Source organism: Colossoma macropomum, unplaced genomic scaffold (assembly GCF_904425465.1).
Source record: "Colossoma macropomum unplaced genomic scaffold, Colossoma_macropomum, whole genome shotgun sequence".
Taxonomy (NCBI): Eukaryota; Metazoa; Chordata; class Actinopteri; order Characiformes; family Serrasalmidae; genus Colossoma; species Colossoma macropomum.
In genome coordinates, this window is record NW_023494797.1 from 13,719,430 (window position 1) to 13,739,141 (window position 19,712).

The window sequence follows — 19,712 nt, forward strand, 5'->3', positions numbered from 1 at the left end:
TACATCTGCTGCATATATTTATTTATTCTATTTTTTAAAGATTTAAATATTCATGATTTCATTGATTTGTAAATTATTGTGAAACTATTTTAAATTTATTATTGCCAAAGTTGGCTTTTGAGGATGTTTGACTTTTAGTCACTATAATCTCATCACCTTATCCAATGACTGAACAAATGTTTTTTGTTAAAAAAAAAAAGAACTTTTTTAAGATTGTATTTTGGAAGTACTTTTAGTAGCAACAGGTAAGTTAGTGTAATATTTTAATGTTGTATTGTAGACAACAGCTGATGGTAACTTTAATTAGTTACGCGTTGTAGACAACAGTTGACACTAAATCCATTTAGTTAATTTTTTAGACAACAGTGGAAAGTAACGTTAATTAGATACACAGTAGAGACACTGGAAAGTTCCATTATTCCGTTATAACATCTGCGGACAGTAACGTTATTTAGTTACACACTGTAGATGATGCTGGATGATAAAATTATTTAGTTATGCATTGTAGAAAACAGAGGACAGTAACATTGGTTAGTTACGCCTTGTAGAAAACGGCAGACAGTAACATTGTTTAGTTACGGCTTGTAGAAAACAGCGGACAGTAACATTGGTTAGTTACGCCTTGTAGAAAACGGCGGACAGTAACGTTGTTTAGTTACGCCTTGTAGAAAACGGCGGACAGTAACGTTGTTCAGTTACGCCTTGTAGAAAACGGCGGACAGTAACGTTGTTCAGTTACGCCTTGTAGAAAACGGCGGACAGTAACGTTGTTCAGTTACGCCTTGTAGAAAACGGCGGACAGTAACGTTGTTCAGTTACGCCTTGTAGAAAACGGTGGACAGTAACGTTGTTTAGTTACGCCTTGTAGAAAACGGCGGACAGTAACGTTGTTCAGTTACGCCTTGTAGAAAACGGCGGACAGTAACGTTGTTTAGTTACGCCTTGTAGAAAACGGCGGACAGTAACGTTGTTCAGTTACGCCTTGTAGAAAATGGCGGACAGTAACGTTGTTTAATTACGCCTTGTAGAAAATGGCGGACAGTAACGTTGTTTAGTTACGCCTTGTAGAAAATGGCGGACAGTAACGTTGTTTAGTTACGCCTTGTAGAAAACAGCAGATAGTAACATTGTTCAGTTACGCCTTGTAAAAAACGGCGGACAGTAACATTGTTTAGTTACGCCTTGTAGAAAACAGAGGACAGTAACATTGTTCAGTTACGCCTTGTAGAAAACAGCAGATAGTAACATTGTTTAGTTACGCCTTGTAGAAAACGGCGGACAGTAACATTGTTTAGTTACGCCTTGTAGAAAACGGCGGACAGTAACATTGTTTAGTTACGCCTTGTAGAAAACAGCAGACAGTAACAAATTGTAACATACTAAAAAGATAGCTCTGACTTGCATGCCAAACTAACTTCACTCATGTGCTTCTGTATTAACACTCACATCAACTGTACACAGTACAGTGTGTTACTCAGTCTGTGAAAGAGTCCAACTGTGTCTGTTGGCTGGACCCTGCAATTTGGATTAGTGTGTCAAACTACGGCAGAGGGAAGGTCACTCAGACTGAGACGAGCACTGAAAAACTCCAGGATAATCCCGGCGCACATCTCCACACACTCACACACACTGACCCAAATATACCCAGAGGCCGGCCTACGACTGATAACTGAGGCCAATAACACACACACTGCACTACCATGTAAAAACAATGTCATAATTTTTCATAATGCTTATTATTGTTAGAGGTGAATTAAAGGCATACTATACTACATTTTACCTAAACCATCATAAATCATTTCTATATGACCATTTTCTAAAATCTTTTTATCCCTTAGAATTAAACAGGCTGTTTTTGTCACTGTGCCTTTATATTTGTACCATGCACAGAATTTGAAAATACCTGCTGGCTTTTACAATGTGTTCAAATGTCACGATGATGTGATCAATAGAAATGGTCAAAAGCAACCAAAAAGCATTATTATTATTTTGAGAGCACCTGTAGATAGATGATAGATGCTGATATCCAGATGCTCATATTGTCAGACTATCACCAGTATTTGAAAGATTAGATTTAGAATTCGAATTAAATTTCAGGTTAAAGGTAAGTTTAGATTTAGGTTAAGAGGTAAGACTTAAGTTCTGTTGCATTTTGTTGACATTTTGTTCGTTAAAGACAAGCTGAGCATCTTCAAAGCATCTGCAGGGGAAATAAAACGTTACTAAAAAATCATGTCACATTTACGTCCATTCGAAGTTTAGAATGTTTTTTTCTCAGGTAATTTTTTTCCCCTGATTGGCTGCCCTGCATTGTGCCTCGTTCAAAAAGTTTCCAGGCTGAAACACTCCTTATAACTTCACTGTGAATGGGTGGAGCTAAACTGCTATTTGCTGAATAGGCAGATATATGTTAATATGTTGTTTTTTTGTGACATCACAAAAATGCTAAATTTAAAACAAGCTGATTTTGCAAGTTAGATTCCACATATGGACCATATGTACTGGGGAGAGTGAATGGTACACTTTTAGGTTTTAATGATATTTACATTTTACATCAAGCTTTATTTACATTTGTTTCCATGCTACAGGCCCTTTAAAGGGGATGTCTGTGAAGTGGACATTTTCCTTGTTTGTGGGTGCACTGTATGCGGAGGAATGTGAGGCTGAATGTACTCCTCTTTCTATCTCTCTCCCTCTCTCTCTTTCTGGGTCGAGGTATAATGACCGGATTATGCATGGCCTCTTTGTCGTTTCGAACAGGACAACCCTTATGTGTCACCTAAGTGAGAAGAGGGAACGTAAAGGCATTCCCAAGACCACAGTGAAATCACAGCATTGCGAGTAATTACATTATTTGCCCTAAACCGATTAGGCCTGTTTTTTTTTTTTTTGCTGGTGTCCCTGTGTGGGGCAGTAGAGTGGGCCCTGGGGGGAAGGGAGGGACAGATGGACTAACACACGGATCCCCCCTCCTCCCTCCACTCTGGCTGGCTAATCTCCCTGGGTAAAGGGAGAGGGAACAGGAGGGAGGGCCACTGGGCATCCAGCTTCGCTCACACATTCTGCTGGCACTGCTCACTGTCACCGGCCAGTTAACAGGATATACTGTTCGTTTCGTGTTTGTCTACGGATGGAAGGATGAGCATGTGCACAGCAGGGGATCTATGTCACAAGGACTGCAGTTGACCACTGGGAGAAAGAGAAGTGGATGATAACCTGACAGAAGAAACCCAGGGATCTTCACAAAGCATCATTTTTTCAACCCTTGTTTTTTCCCTCTTGGATTTTTGGTAGACTGTGTAACTTTCAGGGGTTAATGAGGACGTCCTTCTGAAGCTGCTGACCAAATAAGCAGCCATGTCGACTGCTCAGGCAATAAACCGCAGCGGTGTCTACAGCTACTTTCTCAATATGGTGGCCTATCAGGTGAGAGAGACCTGTTGGATGAGGTTTGAATGCAAGGCCTGTTTTTTTGTAGCATCTCTGCCACCTTAATCAATTAAAGGATAATTCAACCACTTTTTCAAAATTTCTGTATACTACAGTCATTAAAACATTAAAAAAGGTATTCAAGGTGATTTAATGTAAAATGCATGCAAGAGAAATTGCAGCTTGGATTTCTTTACAGTGGTGGTGATAGGAACCAGGGGTTGTGATGTCCTTTATAGCCATTTAGTCATTTTATTTGTCTTAAATGTTGACAATGGTAAATTAGTGGTAAATATGGGAGAACGTTTTTAGGGAGGGGAGGCTGTTTTGCCTAAGAACACCTTGCACACACCTCTCATCAGTGAGGGAAAAACATGTTTTAGACCAAAATTTTATCTCAGAACTATTGTTAAACAATATCTCAGGTATCAGGTTACATATTAGTAACCGTTACATGTAAAAACTTTCTGTGAACTTTCTGGGTGTTTTTTTAGAGGCATTAAACTCTAAACTTGGACATCTGGTTCCTATCACCACCACTGTGAACAATTCTGACTCTGTAAATTCCTCTAGAATGGAGCATTCTTTTGGAGCTTTTAAATTCTCACCACATCACAAGTACTGACTTCTGTAAATCAAGTCAAATCAAATTACGCTATATAGATATATATAAATTCTACACATATACACAATATACACATTAGTGTACATCAGTATTGCACCATTCCAATGTACAGTGAGTCTGAGGTAGATAAATGAGGTGCAGGGTACACAGGGGATATATATATATATTCCAGATTATACAAGAAATGGATAGAAGATGTACAAGATGTCAATCTATCTGCAGGTATTGGTGTTACCTCTTTTGGAGTTCCTGGTGTTTTTGCCTTTATTACAAAATAACATTTTATACAAAAGAGTATAAAATCACTTAATATCGCTACCTAATAATTGAATGATGGAGCTTGGCATGTCACCTTAAAACTTCACATTGTAATTTTCCTGTTAGAAGGGAGGTCATTCTTTTCCTCAGCACATGTATTTTGTTAATATTCAAACTACTCATGAACTCCCTTTGAAGCTGGCTTTTGACTTAATGACATATCACTTTCATTTTTCAGGTAATGCTGTTGTTTATTATGTGCAGGCAGGTGGAAATGAGGGCTGTGGTGTTGAGGCTTGTTTCAGTTTGACAGTCAGTTTTCTAACCAGAAAAAGTAACACCAAAGTTGAACTATATTGGCATTAATTCAGTTCCAATGTAAATGAATTCATGCTTGAACATTTCACAGAAGTGGTGTTAGGTGATATGGGTTGTGTCTGGGATGACTTTCAAAGATACACCAATGTTCAAAAGTTTGATTACTGATTACTGAAATTACTGTTTTCAATAATATAAAACCAGTTTTATTGCAAATACATACTACTATGATGCTAACATTGCACAGAGTTGAAATATTTTGTATTGTTTTTGGTAATTTTTAATGAAATTTCTATAAATATAGTTAATAATTTAATAATTTTCTTTATTTTACCATGTCATAACTTGATATTGCTCCCAAAATACTGACCGTTATTAAGACCATTGATTCCAGACTTTTGTATCATGGTATACATCTAATATCAGAGGAATGTGAAAAACTGTGTCAGAGAAAACTCTAGATTCATGATGGTAAACAGCAGATCTCCATTTAAGGCTCAGTACTTGCTTAAGTGTTTAAGCTCCCAAGCTTGTTACATGTTTTTTTGTGCCAACTTGAAATAATTTGATGTGCAGCGAGCGTCCTCACATAACATGATGGCATTCAATGATGAGCTCTCTAAAGAATTTCCATTTCTGTGTCTGAACCTATTAACCTTGCATGGTTGCATTGTGACCAGCTCAATACGAGCACAAGCAGCCAGTAGTTGTCAGTCTGTAAATCCATATTTTCCAGAACAGTACGCAGACTGGACACTTACCTAAGCTACTGATTGCTGATGAGTCAGATAAAGTCATCTTAGGCCATGTTACAAGTTAGTTTGGGTCAGTTTAGTGGAAATACATATTGCCTTTTGTGCACGTAGCATCATGGAAAATGTTATCTGCAGAGCCAGTTAAGAGGATGAGAGTAACTGAACCTCTGATTAGCCCTGGATGTCTATGCCTCTGTCAGCGGCACATATGTTTAGTGGTGAAAGGCTGCATATCAGGGCTGTTTCTAAACATCTGGGGGCCTCAAGCATCATGTTATTGTGGGGCTCCACCCCAATGATACAGTTTTATCTGTAATGATGAATATGAAGGGTAATTCCACCAGTGATTCAAAATTCCTGTATAATTCCATCACTTAAATGTAAACAAAGTATTTCAGAGTGATTTGGTGTTAAGTGGTGCATTGTAGAAAAACTTGCCGACTTAGATTTCTTTAGAGTGACGGTGATAAAAACCAGGGGTTGCTATGTACACAACACAAATACAGCCATTTTTTCTTATACTAAACAACCAGTGAGATTTTTTATGTGATGTGGTAATTATGGTAAAATAGCGGCTAATTTGAAAAAGTACGTTTTATTTGGGTTTTTTTTGCCTTTCAAAACCCCTGCATGTATCTCTCCACCTCTGTGTGTTCAAAATGGGCCAAAACCTTCTCAAAACTATTATAACACACGTTGTTTCAACATATTCATAACCAATGTGTGAATTATCTCTCTGTGAGGGAGTTTTTAGAGGTATTAAACTCTTCATATGTCATGATCACCACTACTGTGAAAAAGTTTCTCAAGAATTTCACTTTAAACCGCGCTGAATGACCTAGCTTTCTGAAATTTCAGTCAAAATTTATGCATGTTTTTATCGTGTTTAAATGCTGTTTTTATTGTGGCGCAGATACGCAATTTAGTGCAGCTGCAGCTGTGCTGTGCTGTGCTTTGTCTCGACGCGGTGGAGAGGTGTGAACTGTTTTCACAGCTGAGGGTTGTGTGTCATGTATCGTGACTTTTAGTCTTTAGTACGAAGACAAAGCTTACAAGGCTTTTAATTTAATCATGTATATAATAGTTAAGTCATAATAATAAGTGGAAAATGCACAAAGTTTCACTGTTGAACAGAAAAGTGAGATGACAAAGAGATCAACTAAACTAAACTAACAAAACTACAAAATGTGGCTATTTACACCAACCAGCACATCCTAAGTGCACCTCCTTGTTTCTACACTCATTGTCCATTTTATCAGCTCCACTTACTATATAGGAGCACTTTGTAGTTCTACAATTACAGACTGTAGTCCATCTGTTTCTCTGCATACTTTGTTAGCCCCCTTTTACCCTGTTCTTCAGTGGTCAGGACCCCCATGGACAGAGCACGTATTTTTTGGGTGGTGGATCATTCTCAGCACTGCAGTAACACTGACGTGGTGGTGGCGTGTTAGTGTGTGTTGCGCTGGTCTGAGTGGATCAGACACAGCAGTGCTGCTGGAGTTTTTAAACACCTCAGTGTCACTGCTGGACTGAGAATAGTCCACCAACCAGAAATATCCAGTCAATAGCGTCCTGTGGGCAACGTCATATGACCACTGGTGAAGGACTAGAGGATGATCAACGTAAACTGTGCAGCAACAGACAAGCTATTGTCTCTGACTTAGGAGTGGACAATATGTCAATATATTATTATTACCATGATAATAATGTCACAATTCGCTGTTCTGAGCTTATTGTGGATATCCTCAGTACTTAAAGAACACTGACTGACAACATGTTTCATTACAAAGTAAGCATAATTAGGCCTGTTTAATTGGATTTAGTGCAGCGGAATATTTGCAAAATATTGAAATGTAAAACATTAAATAAAAACCATTGTAGTTATTGGTTTATCATCATTATAGTATTTTTATATGTGGCACTACAGGTTCTATTTTGTCTGTTCCTACTTATTAAATCACAGAAAAACTAAATATCATGTATATCGTGAAAATGTCTTAAAGTAACATGATATAATGTTTTTGTCATATTGCCCACCCCTACTCTGACTTTACCTATCTAAAAGATAGGCCAACAAGTTAAGTGGACATTGAATGGACACAGTGTTTAAGAACTCCAGCAGCCCTAATGTGTCTAGTCCACCCATACCAGCACAACACACACTAACACACCACCACCACGTCAGTGTTACTGCAGTGCTGATAATGATCCACCACCCAAAAAATACTTGCTCTGTGGTGGTTTTGCAGGGGTCCTAACCATTGAAGAACAGGATGAAAGGGGGCTAATAAAGAATGCAGAGATGGACTACAGTCTGTAATTGTAGAACTACAAAGTGCACCTATATAGTAAGTGGAGCTGATATAATGGACAATGAGCGTAGAAACAAGTAGGTGTACTTAATGAAGTGGCTGGTTGGTGCATGTATGTGTATATTTAGTCCTGTGTGTCTTATTACTTTAGGGTTACCAAACTACTTCATACATAATAAAAGTTCTTCTGAACATTTTAATGGACAATCATTGTGTAAAAAAATACTGGAACAAAATTAAACAAAAAAATGTTTTTTAAAAAGGATTTTTTCCAATAGGTCAAACTCAGCAAATAAAGAGAAATTGTGAACTAAAATGGAAAAATGCCACACTTAAGTTTGCACCCTGTAAAGGATGTGTTAACATATTTTCACTTAGAATGATAACAAATCACTTTTGCATATGACTGTATAAATAGCCTGATCGATATATCATTCGGCCAATAAAATGAGTTGATAATCACGTTTCACAGGTTTATCAGTATTAGCAATAATATTGCCAAAAATCTGCTAATTATTACTTTTTTTGGTCACAGATTCAGACACTCAGTCTCTATTACAGGATAAACCCTCTCCACTATTGAATCCAGGGGGAGTCATGCTCTGATTAGCTATATCATACCAACACAGGCTGAGGTGATCCACTATCATAGTTATATTAAAAAATGCAGATCATACCCAAACTTAACCTTAGCATTACAACTCACACATAATAAAACTTTATGAACAGAATGAATGGAAAATAAGAAAAAGGTAGAGGTAGTTAATGTAAGGTAATTAATGTGAAAGAAATCTGAGTAGCTCCACCCACAGTGCTGCAATATCTATATTATTTAAGGCTATAAGCTTCTTTTATATACTTTATTAGTCCTACAAGGAAAATTTGTCATTTGTAACTATGCCCCATCTGGGAGCAGCACAGCGTCACCAGCAGAGCAGCGCCGGCTGGGTTAGCGGGAGGGAAAGGTGCCTTGCGGAAAGGTACAACCAATTATACTCAGTCCGAACCCACAACCTTCTGGTTGCTGGCTCCCCTCTCCTACCACTAAGCCACCAGCCACATTTGAGATTATGAAGTATAACAACTGAGAATTGTCAATCATATCTGTTAGTAAAGCACTGTTTAATCTCAACTGAGCATAAAATTAAAATATAAAAAAATATAAATTATATCAGCTGATATTATTAGTTATCAGAATTCTTAGCTACTTAGTATCAGTATCAATATCGGGCGTACATTTTTCATATCGGTCGAGCCCTAAATCTTACCCCCAAGATCTCATTCCAAATTAAAATGTTAAGGTGACAAGCTTGTAAAGTTATTCTCTTAATGGACCTTAAATAAAGTTCAGTACAGTTTATTCTTTTTTCCAGTGGTCCATCTGCTCTAACACAACTTTATTCTTCAGACTAGTGATTAATGGCTTTTGCTTAAAAAATCCAGTACAAAGCGGTTTAGAGTGGTTCACACATCCACTGTAAGCTTTTTGATTTTCTCTGCTGAATCTAAACTCCTAAACGTCATAGGACAGATGTACTGCATGCATCTGTGTTACATTAGCCCAACGTCAGAGCTCTTTGAAAAGTCTGCTGAAAAGAGTCAGGGCTGGTGATAAAATTAACCCATTAGTAATCTGAAGAGTGTGGGACCAAGCAAGGTACAGTGTTGCCTTGTCTTTTTATCAATAAAATGCAACTGCTGTCTGTTTTGGAAGTCCCTAAGTTCAACTATGCTTTTTTTCTTCAATAACCTTAATGAAATCTATTTGTATGATGAAAAAAGTGTAGCCAGAAGTGTACACCAGAAGTGAACTAGACTTGTGTGTCATGACTTTTAGTCTTTAGTACAAGTACATATATGTATGCAAAAGAGACACTTCAGTAGAGGAAAATAGACAGATGTTCTGTGCTTCTGTGAGAGGTCATACTGTTCATACCTACAGGCATGTGCTGTTAGATCATCTCCAATCCAGCAGGTGAAGCAGACAAATCGAACATGAATTCATTAATCTGAGGAAATGGATGACCATAAAGGAAATGGCTGTCGCTGTAGCCCAATCCATGTCTCTGGGTTTAGCACAGGATAAAAACTGCCTGGCCACCGTCCGGCCTACCAGCCCAGATCCATTAGAAAAATCCAGATGCTCTGAGCAATCTGGATTAATCCCTAACTGAGCTACCCCACCCTCGCTCTAAACGCTCATACCCAAGCAGACAGGCAGACGCACGAATGTAGGCTGTGGACTGTAGACCTAAAAAGATTCTAATTTCAGACTGTGCCAAATGCGCTCACTGCAAAAAAGTAGAACTCTGCAGATTTGTCCCTGCATGACTGAACCGCAGCCATACCACACACTACAGTTCCTATCCGGGAGCTCAGAGGCCAGAATTCCTCTTCCAGCATCTTTTCAATCCATGTGTGTGCCACACAGACTTGGTGTACACCTAAAGAAGGACTTTTGCCTGCATTTTTACAGCACAGAGCGCCTTAATGTTAATGTGAAATCTTTACATATTTTAATTTGCATATTGTTGCTATTGTAACAAAATTTGTATCTCCAAAATTGGAGCTTTATAGAAAACAAGACAAGGAACCATTGTTCTTAATTGTGATGTGCATTAATGTAGTCAGACTTTGTGCAGGTAGAGTTTTCAAAATGTGAAAAAATGTTAAATGAGTTATAAGGTTTTGACATGACAGAAATGAAACACATTACATTTCATAGTTTATTCCTTCATTAAAATGAGTTCATTAAAATTCAAATAAGTTAACAGAATTCAAAACACAGACTTTGTCAGTTAACCTATTTAAAGTTAAATGCAGCACTCACTACTTAATTAAAACTTTTTTTTCCTATTTAAATCTGAATTCACAGCAGTTATTTATTTAATTAAGTATTGTGTTTATTTATGACCATATGAAATATTTTCCCATTGGAATTTGTTCAAATGGGACAAGATATAATTTGGGGGGGGGGTTGCCCAAGTATGGCCTATGTTTAGGAAACACTGTATTCATATATTTTAACTCCACATACAAATCAGACATACATATGCATACATGTAGCTACACAGTAAATCAAGCAGTAGCGGTTGATTTGCGCTTACAGTGATATTTTCTATTCACCTTCAAATCACCTTAGGATGTAACAAGGCTGGGATTTTAAAGGGTTAACCAACTGAACCCTATTATATGTTTGATATCTGTTGGTATTTGCAATAAAAATTCATGCAAGAAATAAAGATTCTGGTTCTGACCTCCACCATGGAGCACTGGCTGGCACACCGTAGAATGATGAGGTAAAGTAAGACTATGCTTACTTCTCCTCCAAATGAAAACATGGCCAAAAATGTCTCTCAGGACTTTGATCCTGAGTGGTACGTTGCAAATTCCAGCAACTGGAAATTGAAATTTCCTCTGTTTAATAACATATAAACATGTAAGACATTGTAAATAATACTGCATTATATATCTTCTTAGACTTTGCACATATTTACATATTTACATCTCTTTTTGGCTCTTTTTCATCTGTCTTCATCTTTTATTTTACATTCTTTTATTTTTCTCTTAATATTCCTCTTGAATATTTGTTAACAGTCTTGTGTACTTGTCTGTGTAGTACATTATATGTCACACGTGCTTTTCTGATTCTGATTTTAATAAAAGTCCTCTCTGACCTCCACACAGATATGCTGCTGCTGTGGTCCGGCTCCTTGCTCGCTATGCTGCTCCTTCTGTCCGCCCATCAAATCGTCCTCTAGCACGCGGGTGATGTACACTCTGTTCCACATCCTGGCCTGCGCTGTCTCGTGCCTCATGTTGTCTCGAACCGTGTCGGAGGCAGTGAGGGAGAATGTGAGTGTTCCAGCATCAGGCTTGTTTGATCATTAGTGCAGCACTTAGTGGGTCAAGTACTGGAAGTGCAGGAGGGGCAATTGCACTGGAGGGGGCACCTAAAGTCTTTACTGGACAGTATTTGTGGAATTTTACATTCATTTCTCATGGATAGCTATGATAAATGTCCAGGACCTGCCAGCTAGTCCAGGCTTCCATTCCCCACTCCTGTAACCTAAGAATAATTCAGCCAGTTTGCACTGCTTTCCACGTCATTACTGACTAATAAGCCTTAGGATGTAACAAGCCTGGAATTTTAAAGGGTTAACCTCCTGAACCCTATGCTTATTATTCTGGTATTCATTTTTTAGTAACTGCCATGAAACTAATATGTAGATTGTGAAGTTATGAGAGTGAGCAACTGAAGTGTCGGCCTCATACAGGCTCTTAGGATCTCAAAGGCTAATAATATATTTTACGTATTAGCCCACATTAGAGCACCAACATGGTTTAGACATAGCAAAAGTGAGAAGTCTTTTTTAATGAATTATGCTGTACAAAAAACATGTGTATCCAAAATGGTAACTTTATAGAAGACAAAACATGTTCTTAACTTTTAATGTAAACAGATTTTATTCTATTTCTGTTGCTCCATGTTTGATGACATTTTCACACAATGTAAAGGACAGCTGCTGTGTCATAAATGGTTGTTGAACAGTATGATTTTTTGGACAGCAACTAAATTAAAGGTAATTTTCATACGTGGGGACCCATTGAATTTTTTTTTTTCACTTCACTGGGACAGAGCTCAGATTAAGGTTGGGCTGGGGGGTCCCAGACCTCGCATAAGAGCAAAGGGACCTCTTATAAGAAAGACAAAATTGAAATTGAGCAACCCATTTCAATTGAATCAATGCCCTCTCATGAAGTGACAGGTCTTCTTTTCCATGTTTTCAACATCCCCTAGATAAACTGTAAACATGCCCAACGTGAGTGCTTAACAAAGCCATGCAGTTGCTTCACAGTCCCTCAAATCCACGAAGAAAAAGAAAGATGTGTCGAGAGATTACCTCCTCTGCCTAGTAGGTGCAAACATAAACTTCTCATATTACTCTGCACTCTCAGAAGAAAAGGTATGACACTGTCACTGGGGCAGTGCCCCTCTTGTCACTGAGGTGGTAAACTCAAGGGTATATCTCAGTACCTTTAGTCAGGGAACATAACTCCCATAATCCATTGAAATTATATATTCTAAGGTGTATTGACTCCACACCCTGTCTCGTTCCCAGGCTTTTTACTTTATTGTTCTGTTTTAAAATATTAGGTTATGAAAAGCTACAAATACATAGTTTTCACCTGGTAAGACTTATTTAAGGTTCACAATTGGACCCTAAAACCACTGTTGTACTTTTGAGGGTACATTTACATTGTTTGTTCCTTGTTGATAGAGAAATGTACCTGCATGGTAGCTTTATTTCTAACACTGTGGGTTAACCTTGATTTTATGAAGCTATTCCATTTTTCACTGTTAGTGCTAAACAGCTGCAATATCTGTAGAACTTGTAGAACTTTGGTGTTAATAAGTTAATAAGCAAACTAGATTGAAGTTTTAGTTAACAATCTAGCTAGTTGGGCATCATTTGTGAACCGCATGGTCACGTTTTATTTCATGGACCTCTACAGATGATCTACAGATATTTAAATAATTAATAAACTTGCTGGTGATGGTTAACTATCATCAACATTATGGTTAGGGTTAGGTTTAGGAGTAAGTGTAGGTTTTGCTTAGGTTTGGGTTAGGTTTAGGGTTAGGAACAGATTTAATAGAATTTCATCCTCAATTTCAAGCTCAGTTGCATTTATATATTTGCGTATATTTGTAGATATACTGAGCATCTACAAACCATCTGTAGTGGACCATCTAAATGAAGTGTTACCAACCACATTAAGTTAGACTGCCTGCTGTTTGTTTATGTAATAAGTGCTAAATTTATGCCAGATTTGTTATAGGTCACCTCATAGTGACCCTCTACCTCTACCCCCCAAGAGCTCTGTCACAATTCGAACCCTTCATTGGGACCCATAAGATCCTAATTATGCTCTGGCACCAGATTACTGACTACAGATTACTTGCATTACTGACTAAACCCACTGATTTTGAAATTGGCACAGAGTATACTGTGTTTGTATCAAGTCACGTCCAATAAATGTTCAGTTAATCCTTTGTCCAGAAGGATACACGCAAAAGGGGCATGCCAAAAAGTGTTCTTGAACCCCAGTCACACAGCTTGTGTTGTTAGTGAAACAGTTGCTCTGTTTATTTCAGGTGCCTTTCTTTAACGTGGTGTGTGATGAGGCCCACGGCGGAGGAGACTGCGAGATGCTGGTGGGCTACTCCGCAGTCTACAGGGTCTGCTTCGGCACAGCCTGCTTCTACCTGATGATGGCCCTCTTTCTCATTGATGTTAAGTCCAGCCAGGATTTCCGAGCCCTCATCCATAACGGGTCAGTGATGTTGTGTATCAGTCAGAAGCAGGGGAAAAAGGGTCAATTTCCATCCATCCATCCATCATCTAAACCGCTTATCCTTCTGGGTCGCAGTGGGGTGCTGGAGCCTATCCCAGCTGTCACTGGGCGGAAGGCAGGATACACCCTGGACAGGTCGCCAGTAAAAGCGTCAATTTGATTACTGAAATTACTGATATATATATATATATATATATATATATATATTTTTTTTTTACAACTAATTATTAAAATGTTAGTAATTGGCACCACATTCATGCTTGTGCAGTGTCACACATGTACTGTCACTAGTGTCACTAGTGCTGGGCATTTCTGTTATTTTCCAACTCGTTAAAATTGACAGACTAGTGTGTGTGTGCAAAAAATGTGAACGCTCATGGTTTCAATGAGGAACAGTTCTATAGTTTAATACTCAATCCTCAAATGACAATTGAATTGTGTTTCCTATGCACAGTTTTTGTACAGTAATGTAGGTTATGAAATAAAAGGTATGACGTGTACAGTTGTACACATTGCCATATGTGGAATGGTGCATTGGAGAGAAACTTACCAGCACAGATTTCATTACAGTGGTAGTGATGGGTGAGGGGTCTTATTTGCTATCCAAAATGTTGAGTGAACCTGTGTGTGTTTTCTGAGCTTTTATATGTGATATTGATGATGGTAAAGAAGTGATAAATTCGGGAAAAAAAAGTTTTCTTTGGGGACTTTTTTGTCTTTCAACCACCATGAATGAATTTTAAAAATACATTGTTACCCAAAAGCTCATACGAAAATGATCAGAAATCAATGTCTCAGACATCAGTCAGTGCATTCATATGCATTTCATGTAATAACTTTCTGTGAGCCTTCGGACACATTAAACACTATGGATGTCTGGTTCCTATCACCACCACTGTGAACAATTCTGACACGATAAGTGTATCTAGAAAGGCACGTTTCACATCACTCTGCATTTTACATCTTGACAGTTGCATTATGGAGAAAATTCAGTGGAATTCCCTTTTATCCAGAGCACACTCTCAGAAAAGCCCAAGTCAAACTACATACTGTCCTATTAGCATAAGCCTTTGTTTGTCTTTTAATGGAAAGCATCAGATTTGATTATGACGTGTTTGTTTTCATCCCTTTCACTTGCGCTCTGGCGTGCGTCTGAAGAGTGGAGTTGCAGGGATTAGGCTCTTAGAGGCTGTAACAGGGCCACTGAGTCAATCCCAATGTATATGAAAGCACTTCAGCTCTAAAGCTCTTAAAGTCAGGGCAGAGCTTGGCCTGAAGTCAGACAGGGCTGAGCCTGCGACAAGAAGGGCAAACATATCCACGCACAGTTCACTGTGGGCTCTAAATAGCTTTTACTCTGACTCTGTCCATCTGTACACTATTTACAGATTTATCTTCTCAGCATGTACTAAAAATATCCACACATGAGCAGATATTCACTCTCTCCTGTGCTTTTACCAGGTTCTGGTTTTTGAAGTTCATCACGTTACTCGGGATGGTTGCAGCTGCCTTCTTCATCCCTACTGAGTCTTTCCTGCATGGTGAGTTGATGAGCAACAAATAAGAGCTTTGCTGAGTGCTAAAGCTTTAATCTCTAGGGCAGAATTGCTCGCTGAGTGATTGAGCGAGCAGATCTGCACTGAGTATTGATGTGAAGTCTAATTTGGTATTTTTGTTGATATTTTATGATCTATAGTTGTAGCTTACATTGAAGGGTACAAATATCATTTTCTCAACAATTCAGCGCATCATGAAGTTACCAACTTCATCGGGATATGATAAGACTATTATTGTAGTTTAAAAATACACAGAATATGCAGACGTGACAGGGGGATTTCACACAGTAGTGGAAAACAGACAAAAACTGTATTTTGTTTCCACAATTTATTTATCACCAATTTTATGTTGGCCAAAAATGAACACATGTAATACTGTGCAAAAGTTAGAGACCACCTTTTGTGTGTTTAATTTTCAGTCAAAACAGCTATTATTTACAAGTTATTCAGTTATCAGAAGCAGAAAACAACTAAATATTATCTGTTTTTTCAGTGTTTTGTATGTCCACTCTTTATATTTTTAGTGACCAATAAAGCGATTATTAGTGGCACTCTTGTTATCTGACACTGGTATACTATAGCAACCGCCTAGGAACACCCTAGTAACCACCTGGGACAACATAGCAACCGCCTAACCACACCCTAGCAATCACCTGGGATACTCCAGCAACCGCACAGCAAAACTGTAGCAACCATCTGGGGTACCACAGCAAACACATAGGAACACCCTAGCAACTACCTGGGATACCATAGCAGCCACTTAACAAGCTTAAGCTGCACAATCACTCCTGAATTTCCTTCAGGACTTTCCGGAGACTTCAGAAGACCCAAGAATTTGCTTTCAGTTTTTCAAAGAAATCTAAAATTTCCACGCCTCCAGAGTTCAGTCTTAGAAGTTGGTTGCATTTTCTACTTCTCACAGTCCAAGTAATCCCAAACACTGCCAATGATATTGAGGTCTGGACACTGGGGTGGTCAGTCCATTGTTCTGACAACATCAGCAGCTTCTTTTTATCTATTTCCTTTTCTCAGTGAGGTTCACAGCTTTCACAGCTACACATCCTTTCAGACACACAGTGCTGAGTTGTCTTCTCACAGTGGAAGGATGGACAGAAACTCCTGTGGATGTTTTCAGATCTCAAGCAGCTTGATTTTCTCCTCTCTGTCAAGGATGAAAGTGCTGTTAATCTGAAATGAACAGTTTTGGTGGTCTACCAGGCGACATATTGTTAAGCCCCTGTAGCTTCAATCATTTCCAGTTTTGGAAACTCACTTATTTTCCTTTGAGTTTCTTCTTCCTTACACAAGTATTGTTACTATTATTTTATATCTCATCTCCTTAGAAATATCTCCTGAAAAATAAATAACAGTAATTGATGCTCGTATGTAATGAATTATGATAAATAATTATGATTTTCATAAATAAAATAATGTTTTTTTTAAATAAATGATATTGGGTAGTTTTTGAATAATTATAAAATTACTTGTAATGTAATTATATTTTTGAACAATTATAATATGATGGATTATAATCCATTTTGACTTTTCCAATATCAGTATAGGAGAATCATCTCCCTCAGGTTGACGCATCACAATGCATTGATACATTTTTAAGCTCTTACTAAATTCACTTAAAATATCTATACTTTAATGATGTGATTAAAGTAGCATAGTCGTCCCATTTGTACGTGATTTAAACATACTGCATCAGTTCCAGTATAAATGCACTTCTCCTTGGATTCACCCAGGGGGCACCATAAGCCCACTGAAACATTTTCCAGCCAAATATTTAGTGTGGATTTTTGTCAGCACTCATGAATCTGCACTTGGGTGGGTATCGGTTGTTAGGAGACAGTAAATCTTATTCTGTAGACACTCTGACCCTCAGGCAGCTTTACAGCATTTTTACCCTATTTGTCATGTTTGTGTGTCAAAGATTGTAATTGATCTTTTGTTTTTCTTTCTCTATCTCTCTCTCGCCCTCTCTCTCTCTCTCTCTCTCTCTCTCTCTCTCTCTCTCTCTCTCTCTCTCTATCTCTCTCTCTCTCTCTCTCTCTCTCTCTCTCTCTCTCTCTCTCTCTCTCTCTCTCCAGCCTGGCACTATGTTGGAGTAGTGGGAGGTTTTGCCTTCATCCTCATTCAGCTCATCCTCATCACTGCTTTTGCACACACCTGGAATAAGAACTGGTGAGTGAGGTAGTGAGGGCAGTGTTGTCATTCAACCAGCATGCATTCAGTCCTTTTTGTCATTTTTGCCAGTTAAGTTGAAATTCCACAGATTTTTCAAAGTTTCAGCATAACTGCCCTCTTAAGTCATGTGTTAAAAACCGCACACTCTGTCTCTAACTAGACATCAGTTAGATTTAGATATTACAAAAAAATGTGTTACATAGATTTAGTGTTTCTTTTAACACAAAATGTGTTGAAATGTTTTAATACTCAGTTATTGATCATGTATTTTAGGTTAGTTTACACAGAATATGTTAAATCAGAAAAGTCTATAACACAAAATGTGTTGTTTTATCACAACGCTGTTTAGAGTGTAAGTCTTAAGATGTAAACAATGAATTCAGAGTGGTTTTGTGTGAAATGGTCTGTTCTAGAGAAACTTACCACATCAGCATTGTTCACAGCGGTGCTGACAGGAACCAGACACCCCAAGGGTTTATTGCCTCTAAAAGCCCCCCACAGAAAGTTACCACACAAAACGGTTTTGACTGTGTTGCCTGATACCTGAGACACTGTTCAGCAACAGTTTTGAGATAAGGTTTCAGCCTGAAATGTATTTAAAAAAAATAATAATGGTGGACAGGTACATGTAGGGTGTTGTGAGGCAAAGTAGTGCATAAAAAGTATTTATTTATTTATTTATTTATTTATTGATAGTATTATCATTCTTACCATTACATACAAAAACTCAGAGCAGGGTTAACTGGTCATTTTGTATATTAAATAAAAGGGTTACATTTGCATTGTAGACATTGTGACCCTGGTTCCTATCACTATCACTGTAAAGAAAATCTTAAGTAAGATTATCTGCAATAAACCGTTTAAAATCAAAGCACTCTGAATGATAGGGATTGAATTATGCACAATTTTTGAAAAATTGGTGGAATTGCATTTTAAACCTCCATTGAACATTCCGGTTCTAAAATCTGATTGGTTGAGCCATTTTCAAAGTAGGGATGAGCAATACTGCTGTTTTTCTTTTCAATACAATACTGAACAATACACAGCCTAGTATCCTGATACCAATACCTAGACAAGAAAGGGAAATCATTGTGATTTCTACAGTGAACATTGGTAAATACAGACACTGATAGAATAGACCCATGTCTGGCTGTTCAATAGAAGCCTGTAGATGCTTATTCTAAACTTGTTATTGTAAACATTATGTTATAAAGAAATAATGAATCTTACAAGAAGCTGCAAGGGTTAAAGAATAAAATAACCAAATGTCCAAAGGTTTGTAGACATCTGCTCATCCAATGTTTCTTCTGAAAAGAAAAGTATTCTCTTTGCTGCAGTAACAGCTTATAAGCTGCTCTTATGGGAAAAGCTTTGCATTAGATGTTGGAACATTTACATTTACATTTACATTTACATCATTTAGCAGACGCTCTTATCCAGAGCGACTTACAAAAAGTGCTTTGTCTACCCAGAGAAAGAATCTTCGCTAGCTACCAATAGGTTAGAGAGAAAGCCAGTCCTAAGCTCAGATACTGCTAGAATCAGAAAGTCATTGAAACCTAGTGAAAAAGGGACAGAGTTAAACACAGAACATTGCTGTGAGGATTTAATTGCAACCACAAGAGCACTAGTGTGGTCAGGTTCTCATTTGGATGATCAGTTCTGGATCACTCCAGCTCATCCCAAAGGTACTGGAGCTCTATCACAGTTCCACTGCTCCACAGCCCAATGCTGAGGGCTTTATACCTCTCTTTATACCACAACACCTGACACTGGGCATTGTGACCCTAGGGTCATGTGTGGCTGTTCCACAGTGTCCTATTCTATTGATCAGTGCTTTTCTATGGAGATTATACAAGCTGTGTGCTTGCAGTTGAACACGTATCAGCAGTGGGTGTGACTTGGA

General features: G+C 38.1%; 1 protein-coding gene across 1 annotated transcript in view; it reads left to right on the forward strand.

The window, feature by feature from the left end:
- Nucleotides 1–3,160: 3,160 nt before the first annotated feature.
- The window catches only part of serinc4 (serine incorporator 4), a 31,588-nt gene continuing 15,036 nt past the window's right edge, over nucleotides 3,161–19,712 (forward strand). The window contains exons 1-5 of the mRNA XM_036584472.1: nucleotides 3,161–3,426; nucleotides 11,388–11,555; nucleotides 13,861–14,039; nucleotides 15,522–15,601; nucleotides 17,710–17,803. Coding sequence (XP_036440365.1) covers nucleotides 3,358–3,426; nucleotides 11,388–11,555; nucleotides 13,861–14,039; nucleotides 15,522–15,601; nucleotides 17,710–17,803 — 590 coding nt within the window. The 5' untranslated portion in view covers nucleotides 3,161–3,357. The remainder of the gene's footprint in view (nucleotides 3,427–11,387; nucleotides 11,556–13,860; nucleotides 14,040–15,521; nucleotides 15,602–17,709; nucleotides 17,804–19,712) is intronic.